Source organism: Panthera leo, chromosome F2 (genome assembly GCF_018350215.1).
Source record: "Panthera leo isolate Ple1 chromosome F2, P.leo_Ple1_pat1.1, whole genome shotgun sequence".
Lineage (NCBI taxonomy): Eukaryota > Metazoa > Chordata > Mammalia > Carnivora > Felidae > Panthera > Panthera leo.
Genome location: NC_056695.1, coordinates 30,345,485 through 30,361,873, shown reverse-complemented (window position 1 = coordinate 30,361,873; position 16,389 = coordinate 30,345,485). Strand labels below are relative to the sequence as shown.

General features: G+C 36.6%; 1 protein-coding gene across 5 annotated transcripts in view; it reads left to right on the top strand.

The window, feature by feature from the left end:
- Positions 1-16,389, top strand: part of SNX16 (sorting nexin 16) — a 44,331-nt gene that overhangs the window by 10,540 nt on the left and 17,402 nt on the right. For all 5 annotated transcript variants that reach the window (XM_042923812.1, XM_042923813.1, XM_042923810.1 and 2 more), the window contains 2 exons: positions 578-664; positions 3,865-4,013. In XM_042923812.1, coding sequence (XP_042779746.1) covers positions 578-664; positions 3,865-4,013 — 236 coding nt within the window. The remainder of the gene's footprint in view (positions 1-577; positions 665-3,864; positions 4,014-16,389) is intronic.

Genomic DNA, 16,389 nt, shown 5'->3' with positions numbered 1-16,389 from the left:
AATAAAAAACGTTGAAAAAAAAAAAAAAAAAATTTAAAAAAAAAAAAAATTATTGACTTGCCTCAACCAAGTTTTTTTTGAAGCCTAGATAATTGTGCATAATTATAGAAATGTAAACTTTTATATAATATGGATTTTTTTTACCTGCATTTCAGCCTTGAAGATTGAAACAACATCAAATGTATTTGAAAACTTTGCTTAATAGTTATTGAATTTAGAAGTTAAATTGATTGTATAGGGCAAGAGTGGCTATTTTTCAAGCATGATTAAGTCTTTCATCAATTTTAGAATATTTTATCATAAAACATATTTTGGAACTGAGGAGTTTATTTAGCATGTGCCAGAAAAGCATTTGTCTCAAATTTGTCACACTCATGTTTCTTAAGACCTGAATCTTGCTTTTGATGCCTGCATTGTAATAATTTGTATATTTGATGGTCCAAGTGACTTCCGATATTTTTTACATACTAATTGTTATCCAGGTTTTCAAATAAAAGTTTTAAAAATATTTGATTTGGAGTTTTAAATATCTTATATACATTTTTTTTTCAGTCTCTCTCTCTCTTTCTCTGCACAGGTATATAAAATACTAGTAAAGAAAACCCCAGAAGAAAGCTGGGTGGTTTTCAGAAGATACACTGACTTCTCTAGGCTTAATGATAAAGTAAGTCCTTAGATAAATCTAAAATGGACTTTTCAGTTTTGCATTATTAACTGTTACAGTTAAATTTGTGGTTTTTCCTCCTCATGAGCTACTTGAGTGAAGTCAAATCTTTGCTAGTTCCTAAGAAAATTAACTATTTCACTTAATTTTAATAGCCTAAATACCCATCTCTACACACAATTTCTTTATTTTGGAAAAAAAAATTATTTTTAGTATAAAAATGTGAAAACCTTAAAATTGCTAACAGAAATATAAACGATTATATAACCTTGTGAATTTGAAAAAGGTATGTGTATATAAGATCTCCTAAACCATGTGACAATAAGAGAATGAACAAAAAAAGTATTTCTACCATGTTGTATTAGTTTTCTATTGCTGTTTACCAATAGCACAAACTTTATGACCTAAAACATACCTTTTTATTATCTAGTGATGTAGGATCGCTTCTCAGCCTTTTGGCTAAGATCAAGTGTAGTGATTTAGGTGGGCTCAGCTGGGTTTGCCACTTGGGGTCAGACAAGGTCAAAATCAAGCTGTTGCCTAGACTGGGCTCTTATATGGAGGCTCTAAGAAAGTATCAGCTTCCAGGCTCATTCAGGTTGTTAGCCGAGTTCAGTTTCTTACACTTGTAAGACCAAGCTCCCTATTTCCTTGCGGTTGTCAAGCAGAGGTGTTCTGAGCTCATAAAGAGTGCTGTCCAGCCCTTGTACCTGGCCTCTCCACCTTTAAAGTCAGCAATAGCCAGGTCAGGTCCTTTTTGCGCTTTGAATCTCTGACTTTCTCTTCTGCAGTCAACAAGGAATAAAGCTGTACTTTTAGAGGACTCGTATGATAAGATTAGGTTTACCCAGATAATCCCATTTTAAGACCAATTAAAGAGTAACCCTAATTACATCTGCATACAAATCTCTTTTGTGTAACATAACAAAATCACAACACCAGGAGCAAAGGTCATGAGGCCATCTAGAATTCTGCCTACTGCATTTATGAAACAGAATAATAATAAAAACCCTCAATATATTAAAAACTCTTGGGACACCTGGATGGCTCCGGTCGGTTAAGCATCTGACTTCGGCTCAGGTCACGATCTTGCGCTCAGACCCTGGAGCCTGCTTCAAATTCTGGGTCTCCCTCTCTCTCTCTGCCCCTTCCCCACTCACACTCTGTCTCTCAAAAAACGAATAAATATTAAAAATAAAAAATTAAGGGGCGCCCTGGGTGGCTCAGTCGGTTAAGCGTCCGACTTCGGCTCAGGTCATGATCACTCACTCTGTGATCCAGCCCCATATCGGGCTCTGTGCTGACAGCTCGGGAGCCTGGAGCCTGCTTCGGATTCTGTGTCTCTCTCTCTACCCCTCCCCCGCTCATGCTGTGTCTCTCTGTCAAAAATAAATAAACATTAAAAAAATTTTTTTTAATTAAAAAAAACTCTTAAAAATAAAACAAAGTAAACCAAAAAGTAGAAAATACTGTAAATGGTGTGAACAAGGCAAGCCATAGAAGAAATATAAAGGACCAATAAAGTTAGAAAACATTTAATATCACAAAGTACTCCAAAGAAAATTAAGGAACTCTTTTGTACCCATCAGGTTGACAGACATTTAAGTGGCGTTATCCGTTGTTGGAAATACGAATCTTCCTAGGGTACATGGCTTCCTAAAGTTGTGCTTAATCACATTTCTGGGATAGGAGAAATCATGGATATGGGCAGGCAATATTTAGTTCAAAGGATACTTTTCACCATGTTTTGTTCATTGTTATTTTCTTCATGTTTTAATTTGTTTTTAATACTTAAAAATTAGAACCAACCTAGATTTCTAGTACGGAATTGATTGAGCAAATGGCAGTAAGAATGTAATAGAGGAAGAAAAGCTGAGCTGTGTCCACAGGGCTAGAGGGAAATTAGAGGAGGTAGATGAGGGTAGTGGTATTTAAAGTATTATTTGTAATGTAGTTCTGCCATTATATATGAATTTTATGTATTGTTCTTGAGTTCTTATATTACTGTAATATAAGAATTATAAAACCTATAATTATAATTTTATAATTTAAAATAATTTAAATTTATAATATACACAATATATAACATTGTATATTATTATATATATTATATGTATATTATATATATTGTTATATTATACATAATATATAATATATAATATAAATTTATAACTTATAATATTGTAATTTATAATTATAAAACCTATAATTATAAACCCAGAATTATAAAACCTATAATTTTCTACCTCTGTTGATTTTTTTAAATAATTAAGCAAACAAGAAGATCAAAGTAATTCGTGAAGTTACCAGATACCAAAATGGAATTCTTAGCTTTCTTATGAAATTGTTATAATTTTTGTTCATGAAGACTAATTTCTAACAGTTTCTCTTTAGAGCTATATAATCCTTTATGACTTGCTATTTTTCTTTTCAGGGTTCAACTATTATTTAGTGTTTATTTCTCTTCATCTCTCTAGGTGCATCTTTATATTGCTGTGTTATTTGTTAGGCAAGTTGAGATTTAGATAACTCTTAAGTTTTTAAAGAAAGATTAGTAAGAATTTAAATTAGTAAATATCTCCTTGATATTCCAACGTGGGCACCTAAAATTAATAAGTATCTATGTCAGTGTTCCTAGGTATCAGAAATAGCTCTACCCATCACCTGCTTTTACTTGCAAGAATCAAAAAATGTGTGTAAAAGTCAAGCCACAGCCTGGGAGAAAATATTTGTCATACCTGTATCTGACAAAGGACTTGTATCAGGAATATATAAAGAACTCCTGTAACTTAATAATAAAAGATAAATAATCCAATTTTTTTAAGTGGAGGGGTTAAAAGATTTAACTAGATAATTCACCAAAGATATGCAGATCCAAATAAGCACAGAGAAGATAGTTAACATGATTTGTCAACAGAGGAATGCATATTAAAGCCACAGTAAAGTACTACTATGTACTCACCAGAATGGCTAACATTAAAAGGATGGACAAGGCCTAGTATTAGCAAGGATGTGGAGCAGTTGTAATGCCTATGTACCCACAACTGGTAGAAATTAATAAGTAAAACACTTGAAGTAAGAAAAACTTAGCTGGATTTTATTCTTTATTTAAGTTTATTTCATGTAGTTAACAGGATAGATTTTGTAGAATTGCTATGATTGAGTTGAACACTGTGTTTTCTTTTTTTCTTCTTTTTCAGTTAAAAGAGATGTTTCCAGGCTTTCGATTAGCACTTCCACCAAAACGCTGGTTCAAAGATAATTACAATGCCGACTTTTTAGAAGATAGACAATTAGGATTGCAAGCGTTTCTTCAAAATTTAGTGGCTCACAAGGACATTGCTAACTGGTATGTGACAAACTTAAATAAGAGGTTATAGGTGCATTCCAACAACTTGTTTAAACTGAAGAACAAACACAGACCATAGTTAATTGAAGCACAAAAAAATAGGGTAGGAATATAATTACTTGGCCTCTCCAATACAGCACTATTTGGAATTTTCTTGCTTTTTATTGGTAAGAATTTTACCTGGTGGGACGGACTCAGTTGGTTAAGCATCCAACTCTTTTTTTTTTTTTTTTTTCCCAATATATGAAATTTATTGTCAAATTGGTTTCCATACAACACCCAGTGCCCATCCCAAAAGGTGCCCTCCTCAATACCCATCCCCCACCCTCCCCTCCCTCCCACCCCCCATCAACCCTCAGTTTGTTCTCAGTTTTTAACAGTCTCTTATGCTTTGGCTCTCTCCCACTCTAACCTCTTTTTTTTTTTTTTTTCCTTCCCCTCCCCCATGGGTTTCTGTTAAGTTTCTCAGGATCCACATAAGAGTGAAACCATATGGTATCTGTCTTTCTCTGTATGGTTTATTTCACTTAGCATCACACTCTCCAATTCCATCCACGTTGCTACAAAAGGCCATATTTCATTCTTTCTCATTGCCACGTAGTATTCCATTGTGTATATAAACCACGATTTCTTTATCCATTCATCAGTTGATGGACATTTAGGCTCTTTCCATAATTTGGCTATTGTTGAGAGTGCTGCTATAAACATTGGGGTACAAGTGCCCCTATGCATCAGTACTCCTGTATCCCTTGGGTAAATTCCTAGCAGTGCTATTGCTGGGTCATAGAGTAGGTCTATTTTTAATTTTCTGAGGAACCTCCACACTGCTTTCCAGAGTGGCTGCACCAATTTGCATTCCCACCAACAGTGCAAGCATCCAACTCTTGATTTTGGCTCAGGTCATGATCTGATTGTTCGGGAGATCAAGCTCTGCATTGGGCTCTGTGCTGACAGTACAGAGCCTGCTTGGGATTCTCTCTCTCTTTCTGTGTCCCTTCCCCACTCGCACACGTTCTCTCTCTCTCTCAAAATAAATAAATAAACATTAAATTAAAAAAAGAATTTTATTTGGCATTTGATTTGTATTAACACTTGTAAAAAGTCAGCAAAGTTAAAAATTTTTCAATGTAAAAAAATTTTCTAAGTTAAAAATTCAGTGTACCATATACTCAGCCCAACTGTAAACTTGATTTTAGTATTTAGTATTTTAGCAATCATTTAAACAAAGTGGCCCACATATTAGAATTTTGGTTAATATGACACTATATAATTATATTTCTCCAAAGTAGTGCAAAAATATGAAGATTGGGAAGTTGGGTTAATTTATAAGTTATATATATGCAATCATATATGCAATTCCCTCTTGACAAGGATATCTTTCAGATATCTCAAAGTGATCTCAAACTGGGTAAAAGCTTACTCTTTAGACTTTTTTCCCAATGTTCAGCAACATCATTTATCCAGCACCTGGTACTTATCATTGATACAATCCTCCTACCCTTATCCCTTCCTTTATGTTTTAAATTCCACTCAAATCTGTCTACTTTTCTCCATTTCTACCATCACCACCCTGATCTAAGCAGTTATCTCTCACCTGAATTACTGCAAAAGCTTTCCCTCTGGTTTGCTTGATCCACTCATATTTCTGTAGCCCATTGGAGCCACAGTGCTCTTCAGCTATATTGGTCTTTTAATTTTCCAAAGTCACATTGCTCCTTGGTCCCTTAGGGCCTTCAAATATCGTGTTCCCTGGAAAGACAATGTTTCACACTACTATCCCACCCAGCCATGGCCTAGATAACACCTATATGTCCTTCACATTTCAGTTAAAAACTTCACTTCCTCACATAACTGGTTTTCCTGACCCAATTCCTCATGCACCACCACCACCAACAAAGACTAGTTTAGTTCTATTTCATAGTACCTGTACCAGTCCCTCTCAACTGGTTCTGAAAGTCAAAACCTAATGCCTTAAGTAAGACACACATTGTATCTATGAATTAACTTCTCTAGGCTGGTACTAGTTATGTGCCAGTCTTAAGGGAACTGAGAAAATAGTCAAATCATTGCCTTTAGCATCTAAGTCTCTTCTGAAATCCCAGCTAAGAAAGGCTGGTTGGTACTTGAATTTCATAGCATTTCAGTTTGTGACTATTTATCTGATTATTTGATTTTCACCCACCTGGTTGTAAGGTAAATATGTAATAGTAGGTTACGTGGCTGTTTTACTCACCATTCAGTGTGCAGTGCTTAACACAGTGCTAACACAAAGTCTGTGCTCAATAAGTACTTGTTAAACAAATGGCTGAAATGTTGATAATTGCTACTGTATTATTATTACAAGAAAAATATTTTGGGGGTGCCTGGGTGCCTCAGTTGGTTAGGTGTCCAATTCTTGATTTTGACTCAGGTTATGATCCCAGGGTTGTGGCCTTGAGCCCCACATCAGGCTCCATGCTGAGCTTGGAGCCTGCTTGAGATTCTCTCTCTCAGGGCAACCTGGGTGGCTCACTCTGTTAAGTAGCTGACTTTTGATTTCAGCTCAGGTCATAATCTCACAATTCATGAGTTCAAGTCCCACATCGGGCTCTGTGCTGACAGTGCAGAGCCTGCTTTGGAGTCTCTCCCTGTCTTCTCTGCCCCTCCCCTGCTCATGCTCACTCTCTCCTCTCTCTCTCTCTCTCCGTCCCTCCTTCCCTCCTTCCCTTCTTCCCTCCTTCCCTCTTTCTCCTTTTGCCCCTCTCTACCACTTGTGTTCTCTCTCAAAAAAAAAAAAAGAAAGGAAAAAAAAGAAAAAAGTTTGAAGTAAATATAACTCAGTGTGCACTCTAGGTAGTAGGAACACGGAGGTCCCTACTTCTCAAAATTTGTACATCTCAAAAGCAAAAAGGAAGTTAGTGTTAATTCAGACACACAGAGAAAGAATAAAAACCAAAAAACTCTCAAATCATAAAGATTTTGAAGAAATCTTTTGAAGAAAATATATTTTATATGATACCATAAAAGAAAATAAGTCAACATATCTTATCCCCTTTTTCTTTTAGTCAGTAAACCTTTATGTCTTAGTATTGAAAATATCATGGTGACTTAAAGTCACATTTATTCTATAAATAACTATACTTTATATAATGAAATATTAAATAAATCATATTAATAAGCTGATTTTGTGGTATCTTGATTTTTTAGTGAAAGTGTATCTTAGTTTTATTGCATTTTTTAAAAATTATTGGTAATAATGGGGCACTGGGTTGGCTCAGTTGTTTCAGTGTCCTCTTTTGGCTCAGGTCATGATCTTATGGCTCAGGGGTTCAAGCCCCGCGTCAGGCTTTGTGCTGACAGCATGAAGCCTGCTTCGGATTCTTTGTCACCCTCTCTCTCGGCCTATCCCCTGCTTGTGTGCATGCTCTCTCTGTCTCTGTCTCTCTCTCTCTCAAAAAAAAAAAAAAAAAAAAAAAATTGGGGCACCTGGGTGGCTCAGTCAGTTAAGCATCCTACTCTTGGTTTCAGCTCAGGTCACAGTCCCACAGTTTGTAAGTTTAAGCCCCGCATTGGGCTCCGTGCCGATGGTGCAGAGCCTGCTTGGGATTCTCTCTCTTGCCCTCTGTCTCTGCCCCTCCCCTGCTTGTGTGCACTTTCTCTCTCAAAAAAAAAATAAACTAAAAAAAAAAAAAAATTCCTAAGAACAACATAGGGGAATGCTTAACTTTGGACCAAAGAAAAATTCACAGTAGGATTTATAATTCTACCATAGAAAGAGAAAAGACATACTTCCTGAAGTTATCCATGGCCAAGATTATTGTCTCATAACCTTCCTCTTAAAAGAAGTAGGAGGTTAGGGGCACTTGGGTGGCTCAGTTGGTTCAGCATCAACTCTTGGTTTGGGTTCAAGTCATGATGTCACAGCTGGTGAGTTCAAGCTATGCATCAGGCTCTGTGCTGATGGCAGGGAGCCTGCTTGGAATTCTGTCCCCCCCCCCCCCCCCACCTTTCTGCCCCTCCACTGCTCTTGCTTTCTCTCTCTCAAAAATAAACACTAAAAAATATTTTTTAAAAATCTGTACTTTAAAAAACTGATTGATGATAGATTTTTGTCTCTGAGGTATGCATACATGGGACGTTTGCGATCCTTTTGTTTCTAAACTGTGTACTTTAGTACAGTGGTAGTAGTCTTGCTCAATTCATAAGTAGTTATTTCAGGAAAACAAAGATTTCTTTGCCAAATAATTTGGGAAAGGTTTTACGTGACATTCCTAGAATATTAGAAGTTCTAAGAAGTCTTGCATTAAAAAATGTAGTGTATCAGGTGTTGTCTACTTGATTGTGTCATGTAAATCATCAAACATTTAGGGACTACTGTTAGATAAATTGAACTCAGAATGAAGTATTTATGCCTTATTTATTCTAGAGTACACTCTGTCTTTTTTGTGGGTTATGGGTAGCATTCTTTATTTCACAATTTAACAAGTTTCTTAATAAGTTTTTGTTTAAAGCATGAGTGAAGGGAAGGAAAGACATTATTTATCTGTATTATCTTGAGCATTTGCTCTGTGTCATGCTAGGAAGGTTATGAAGGAAGCTAAGGTTGTAGTCACTGGTCTTAAAATTCATTTGAAGAAATGAGGCTTCAGGATGAACAAAATAAGGGAGTTTATGAAATGCTTCTTGGTATGATACATGTTACCTGTTGATATACTTGTTAGCCTCCTTTTATAGTTGTAATGGGAGCATAGAAAAATTGCTGTCTTTATATGGCCAAATAATTATTTGATATTAATTCTTTATAAATTTATAATTACACTTTTTTTGCTTTTCTTTTTTATATCCTTAGCACTTCACAACACAGTTACTTCTTAACCTTCATGTTGGCTAAGAGCTTTTCATTATACAACAGGCTGGTGGAGGCTTTTAATATTATTACCTCTGTAACTGTAACAAAGCAGAAGTAGAAGAAAGTAAGAACTGAAAGGACACTAAGGATGGTTGATCTGAAAGCTTTAAGATAATATTTTCAGATGCATTTAGAAAATACAAAGGAAACAGATGAAAAAAAGTTAATATTTTCATGATTTCAAAAAATCAAAGGATTTGTTATTGATTTTCTCTGTTCCATAAATATTTATGTAGGTCTTACTGCATATAAGGTATTGTAGTACACAAAGGTGCTTTAGATACTGATCCTTTATTTAAGAAAACTGAATAGGAGGAAGATTCGCCAAAAACAACTATGATGAGTAGAGCTAGATCTCTTTCAGAGGAGAAAGAGAGAGGGAACTTTTGACTAGGAGAATTGCAGGAAGCTTCCTAGAGGGTGACATTTGAGCTGGATTTTAAGGAATTGGTGATATTCAGACCAACAAGAGAAGGTAAAGAAGGACCTTACAAATGAGAGGGAGTATTCTATCAAAATGCAGAAGCAAGACGCAGATCCTGCACCAGCAGCATGTGACTGTCAAGGTGAAGGCCACCGAAAGATGGATGGAGAGGGAAAGTCTTACATTGCACAATTTGTTATAGTTATTTACTACATAGTTATATTATTTATAAATTATTTCTATAAATGATTCAATGTATTTATAAATTGTATGTTATAAATTATATATAAATTATAAATATATTTTATACTATCTTATGCTACTTTGAAATTGTTGCATCATTTAATCAGCACAGCAATTTTTTTACTGTTCTCTTTTTTCATAAGCATTTACACATATATCATAAGTTACCAAATTTTTTCTCTTTTTTAATTCTTTAAAATAGAGGGGTTAAATTATATAGGGTTTTTTTTCATATTACCATCCATCTGTAAGGACTTCAATACCAAAGTTCATGTTTTAAATTATTTTTCTTTTCATTTTTAAAAAATATTTATTTATTTTTGAGAGACAGAGAGAGACAGAGCATGAGCAGGGGAGGGGCAAGAGAGAGGGAGACCCAGAATTCAAAGCAGGCTCCAGGCTCTGAGCTGTTAGCATAGAGCCCGATACGAGGCTCGAACCCACGAACCATGAGATCATGACCTGAGTTGAGGTCGGATGCTTAACTGACTGAGCCACCCAGGTGCCCCATCATGTTTTAAATTCTATATGTGTTAAAAAAAAAAAAAAAATTCAGGATGGATTTGCATTAACAGCAGTTAATAGTAAACAAAATATAGAAGTATTTACATAAAGGAGGAACTGAACAAAATGATAATATTTACCCTTTAAAAGACAAAAGTCCTTGGTGGGGAGGAGGGGGTGACACCTGGCTGGCTCAGTAGGTTGAGCATCTAACCCTTGATTTCAGCTCAGGTCATGATCTCATAGTCATGAGATCCAGCCCCACATCGGGCTCTGTGCTGGGCATAGAGCCTGCTTGAGATTCTCTCTCCCCCTCCCTCTCCCACCCTTCTGTCTCTCTTTCAAAAATAAAAATAAATACACAAAAAAAATTTTTTTAATTTAGAAAAACACAAAAGTACTTGGGGGATAACAGAGCCATCTTCACATATTTGAAAGATTATGAGGGGGAGTGGGGCGCCTGGGTGGCTTGGTTGGTTAAGTGTCCGACTTCGGCTCAGGTCATGATCTCATGGTCCGTGAGTTCGAGCCCCACGTCGGGCTCTGTGCTGACGGCTCAGAGCCTGGAGCCTGTTTCAGATTCTGTGTCTCCCTCTCTCTCTGCTCCTCCCCTATTCATGCTCTGTCTCTCTCTGTCTCAAAAATGAATAAACGTTTAAAAAAAAAAAAAAAAAGATTATGAGGGGGAGAAAGATTAATCAAATAATACTTAACTTCAAAGCAGTGCTTCTTCAACTGTAGTGTATCTTATTAAAGTGCATATCCTGAATCAGCAGGTCTGGAGTGAAGATTCTTCATTTCTAACAAGTTTTTAGGTGATGCTGATAATGCTGATCTAAAGACCTCATTTTTTTTTTTTTTTTTTTTTTTTTTTTTTTTTTTAATTTATTTTTGGGACAGAGAGAGACAGAGCATGAACGGGGGAGGGGCAGAGAGAGAGGGAGACACAGAATCGGAAACAGGCTCCAGGCTCCGAGCCATCAGCCCAGAGCCTGACGCGGGGCTCGAACTCACGGACCGCGAGATCGTGACCTGGCTGAAGTCGGACGCTCAACCGACTGCGCCATCCAGGCGCCCCTAAAGACCTCATTTTTAATAGCAAGACTAACATGTAAAACTAGGAATAGTAGTGAAAAGTTAGAGGAAGACCCTATCAGCTGATAATAAGAAAGAGTTACATATCATTTCAGGCTATCTACTGTAAAAATATTCTGGGGTGCCTGGGTGGCTCAGTCTGTTAAGTGTCTGACTTAGGCTCAGGTCACAGTCTCACAGTTCGTGAGTTCGAGCCCTGCGTCAGGCTCTGTGCTGACAGCTCAGAGCCTGGAGCCTGCTTCGGATTCTGTGTCTCCCTCTCTTTCTGCCCCTCCTCTGCTCTCAGTCTCTCTCTTTCTCTCTCTCTCTCTGAAAAATAAACATTAAAAATATATATAATACAAAAAATATTCTGCCTTTTGAGAAAGTGAGTTTCTCTTTACATAAATATTTGAAAAGGCTAGATAACCATTAGTGGTATTGAAAGGGGAATTATTAAGTGGAATATATTGGATTAGATAGCTCCTTAGGTTTCTTTTAATTGTAAAATTCAGTAATTCCATAATTCTTGAACAAGATACTTAAAACTATTTTTTACACATTTCAGCCTGAACTATCTTCTCACAGTAAATTTTATCTTTAATGTATCTAAGTTGTTTTTATATATTAAGATATCATCAAGAGAAGCTAGATTAGTCTTAGTATTTTTATAAAATGAAAGAATTCAGTTACATATTCAATAGCTCATATAATGCCAGCTTGTGAAAACCAACACATTATTGCTAAGTTTGGTCAAGTGGTTTTCATCACTAATGTTGGTTTGGTAGACATTCAATTAAGGACACTTTTTTAAAATGCAATAAAGCCAAGTATTTTGTATTCAGATCTATGTAAACTCTTACCTAACTAAATTGGGTCTCAGAGATCTTCTGTAAAATTCAGTTTTCTGGGCTTAATAGTGAAGTAATTTTAGTTATGTGATTTTAATCAGTATCTTCATTTGGAAAATGAGGTATTTGAGCTAAGAGGCCTCTAAAAGTTCTCTTTCAACTCTAAATTTCTTATATCCTATTCTTTTTATTGTGCTTCTTCATGCATCTTGAAGTCAAACCATCAGAAACAACCAGATTCTGACCTTTTAACTAAGACTTTTGGTCTTGTTGCTGTCCAAAGTCTACCTTCTTATGAAAGTAAGATCAACTTACAGGGCAAATTTGCTCTGATAATAAAAAATGCTGAGGGATACTGTCTGAGGTCTCCTTATCTGCATGTTAAGTCAACAACTGATCTCAATTTTAAAGTAGAGTTTTCCCAGGTGCATGGCTGGCTCATTCTGTTAAGCGTCCAACTCTTGGTTTCAGCTCAGGTCGTGATCTCACATGTTCTGCACTGACAGCACGGAACCTGCTTGGGATTCTCTTTCTTCCTCTCTCTCTGTTAAGACGTCTGTTAAAACCTAAAATCCTTCTCAAATTAGAGAATTGTAGTATAGTGTTTACCTACAATGGTGGATAGAAATTTGTTCTGATCCTTATAAAAGTCATTAACTTTTTTTTCTAATTGCATAACTCTTACAAATAAAGTCATTATATGTGGGACGCTTATTCTGTGCTGTGCTAATTGGTTTGGATATGGTCTATAGAGTCCAGAAATTTGTCATCTACCTTTTGGTGAAACAGTCTGCTTGGTAAACACAATACTAGTAATACAGTATAGTAAGTCCTATGAAAGGATCTCTTCAAGGTGCTGTGGTAATACTGAACCTAACATAGGGTAGGGGAAGAGGGTCTAGTCAGAAAAGACTCCATGAGGAGATAACAGATGAGCCGAGTCATGAAGAATAAATATGAGTTAGCCGAGGAAAGGTGGGAAGGATGGGCCAGGCTAATAGCAGCAAACATGACTAAAGGCATGGAGGCATGAAATAGACATGAGGTGTACCATCTTTGAAGTGTCAGGAAAGACAGAATTGGAATGCAGGCAGATGTTTCATGCCAACACTAAGATCTTGGCTTTGTTCCATCTTGCCAGAGGAAGCATAGATGGGTTTTCAGCTGGGTTTTACCTAAAACACTTAAGTACTCTAGATTAGAGGGTATAAAACTGAACATAGGAACACACCTGGGCTAGTAACTAGGCAAGAGAGCAGCAAGGTCTAAACTAGACCTCCGCTGCCGGGCCTTCACATCTATCATAGGGATGTAAACGTGAACCCTTCAACCTCATACCAAGTCAGCCCGTCTCCTCCAGTATGACCCTCACTATCACCAGCCTTGATTCCTGAGTCCTTATCCTTCAGGTTGTATTTAACATCTAGTTTCTGTTACTGTCTTTTAGCCGGTAGAGAACACTGAAGAGAAATACTAACTGATTGAACATTTCTATCCCAAATCCCTCAGTAATGTTTTCATTCAATGACTTTATGTGCTTAATTTGATTTTGGCAGAATTGGTATTTAGTATTTTTAGTACATTTTTCACTTGGTTCTCGATTGACCTTTTAGTGAATTGTAGGCATTAGTTTTAAGGGTTTTTTTTCCTTTTAAAATACACATTTTGAGGGGGGCCTGGTGGCTCAGTCAGTTAAGCATCCAATTTCAGCTCAGGTCATGATCTCATGGTTCAGGAGTTCCAGCCCCATGTCGGGCTCTGTGCTGACAGTTCAGAGCCTGGAGCCTGCTTCAGATTCTGTGTCTCCCTCTCTCTCTGCCCCTCCCCCCACTTGCGCTCTGTCTCTGTCTCTTAAAAATAAACATTGAAAAAAATTTTAAATAAAATATACATTTTGAGATAAATGGCACATTTAGCTATTAAATTACTAGTTTTTTTTAAAAATTGTGAAGTGTAAACAGATACATAACTATGAAAGAACATAAAATATAATAGTAAATAGAAGATGAAAGGTCAGCCAATGAAATAATTTTTTTATAAGTTTGAAAATACAGTAAAACTCTTAAAGCTTTTTTTAGAGTATCAGAGGAAGAGATCAAGTTATAGGGCAAATTTGCTCTATTAAAAATGCTGAGGGATACTGTCTGTGGTCTCTGTATCTTCATGTTAAGTCAACAACTGATCTCAATTTTAAAATAGGGTTTCCCCAGGTGCATGGTTGGCTCATTCACAAGCATCCAACTCTTGATTTCAGCTGAGGTCATGATCTCACAAAGGAGATTGAGTTCTGCACTGACAGCACGGAACCTGCTTGGGATTCTCTTTCTTCCTCTTTCTCTGCCTCTCCCCCACTCGAGTGCTCTCTCTCTCAAAATATATAAATGGATATTTTAAAAAAATAAAATAGAGTTTTCCCAAACATACCTGAAAGCTATTCTAGATAATAAAGGGAATAGAAAGGTACAGAGTCTTTTTTTTTTAATTTTTATTTTTTTAACATTTATTGATTATTGGGAGACAGAGAGTGAGCAGGGGAGGGGCAGAGAAAGAGGGAGACAGAATCTGAAGCAGGCTCCAGGCTCTGAGCTGTCCTCACAGAGCCCGACACAGGGCTCAAACTCACAAACTGTGAGATCATGACCTGAGCTGAAGTTGGACGCTTAACCCACTGAGCCACCCAGGCGCTCCTGTACAGAGTCTTTCTTTAGCTTTTAATTCCAGATTGTTGCATTTTTCTTAGTCAAATAGATTTCTCTCTCTCTTTTATTTATTTGAGAGAGAGAGAGAGCACAAGTGGGAGAGGAGCAGAGAGAGAGGGAGAGAAAGAGAAACGCAAGCAGGCTCTGCACTGCACCAGTGCGGGGCTCAAACTCACTAACTGTGAGATCATGACCTGATCTGAGATCAGACAGTTAACTGGCTGAGCCACCCAGCCACCTCCAAATAGGTTTCTCTTTTATCCTAATGTTTGACCTACCTTTATTATCATGGCCAAATGGAAGCAAAAGTAGTAAAGATTGAATACAGATTGGGAGCTGTATTGAACCTATCAGTCAGTGAACAAGGGGGGGAAAAAGTAAAATTTTTTCCTTGAAAACTGACTTCTATTTTATTTATAAGCATGTAATAATATAGACTCTTGGATATTTATGTTTTATTTGAATTCATTTGATTCATTCACAAATCATACATTGATGGGGTGCCTGGGTGGCTCAGTGGGTGGCTCAGGTGGCTTAGAGCCACTCTGGGTGGCTCACTGAGACTTTTGACCTCTCAGTCCCAAGATCAACTTATTTCGGTTGAGCATCCCAACTCTTGATTTCGGATTAGGTCGTGATCCCAGGGTCATGGAATCAAGCCTCATGTGATTCGCTCTCTTGCTCTCTTTTTCTCTTTCTGTCTTTCTGTCTGCCCCTCTCCCCAGCTTGAATATGTTCTCTGTCTCTCTTTCTAAAAAAAACAAAGTAATAAAATAAAAATTATACAAAAAACAAATCTTGGTTTATAACATGTAGGAAATCGCTGAGCAGAACCATGACACACATAGGCAGTCAACTATTTATCAAATCTAAATAAAGTTCTCTAGTCAGTGATTCTCAAGCAGGGGTAAGGGTTTCCTTTTCCAGAGGGAAAAGAAAAAGGTATCTGAATGCCTGAGAAGAATTGTTTTCCCAAATACTACCATCTCCCAGAGATTCTTTCTTGTGTGTCCCTCTTCCATGCAATAGTGTTTGAGCATATTGACTCCTTCTCCAACACCTGAGTCCCATTGAAACAGAAGAATTGTAGTGAACAACTGAAAAAGTATTTTATAAATCAGAGTCGTAAAGCCAGTTTTAAATTTCATTTTTCTGCTACAGATTAAAGAAAGTAGGGCATAGAGTATAACCTTGAACTACACTGAGAAATAACTTAGGGGATCCATTGGATTTCGTTTGAGTAGAACTCTAGAGAGCTAGAGATCATAAAGATTTTTCTCTTTTTACTGAACTGTATAAATGGACATACAATATCCCATTAGTTTCAGGTGTATATCATTGTGATTCAGTATTTTTATACATTGTTAAATGATTCCCACAATAAGTCTAGCTACCATCTGTCGCTACAAAGTTACTGCATTGATACTGACCATATTCCCTATGCTGTACATTAGGTGAAAGGGATTAAGAGGTACAAATTTTCAGTTATAAAATAAGTCATGGGGATGTACTATAGATCATAAAGATGTTTAGGGAAGGAGAATGAAATAGAATAGCCACTCCAAAAAAGATTTCTACAGCTGGGTACATTGTCAACATCACTGTTGATCTTGGGCTAAATTTCTACTATAAACCAAAGGTATAAAAAGAGATACATATATTCCCTTACCTACTTTTTCTTTCCTAGCAGCAG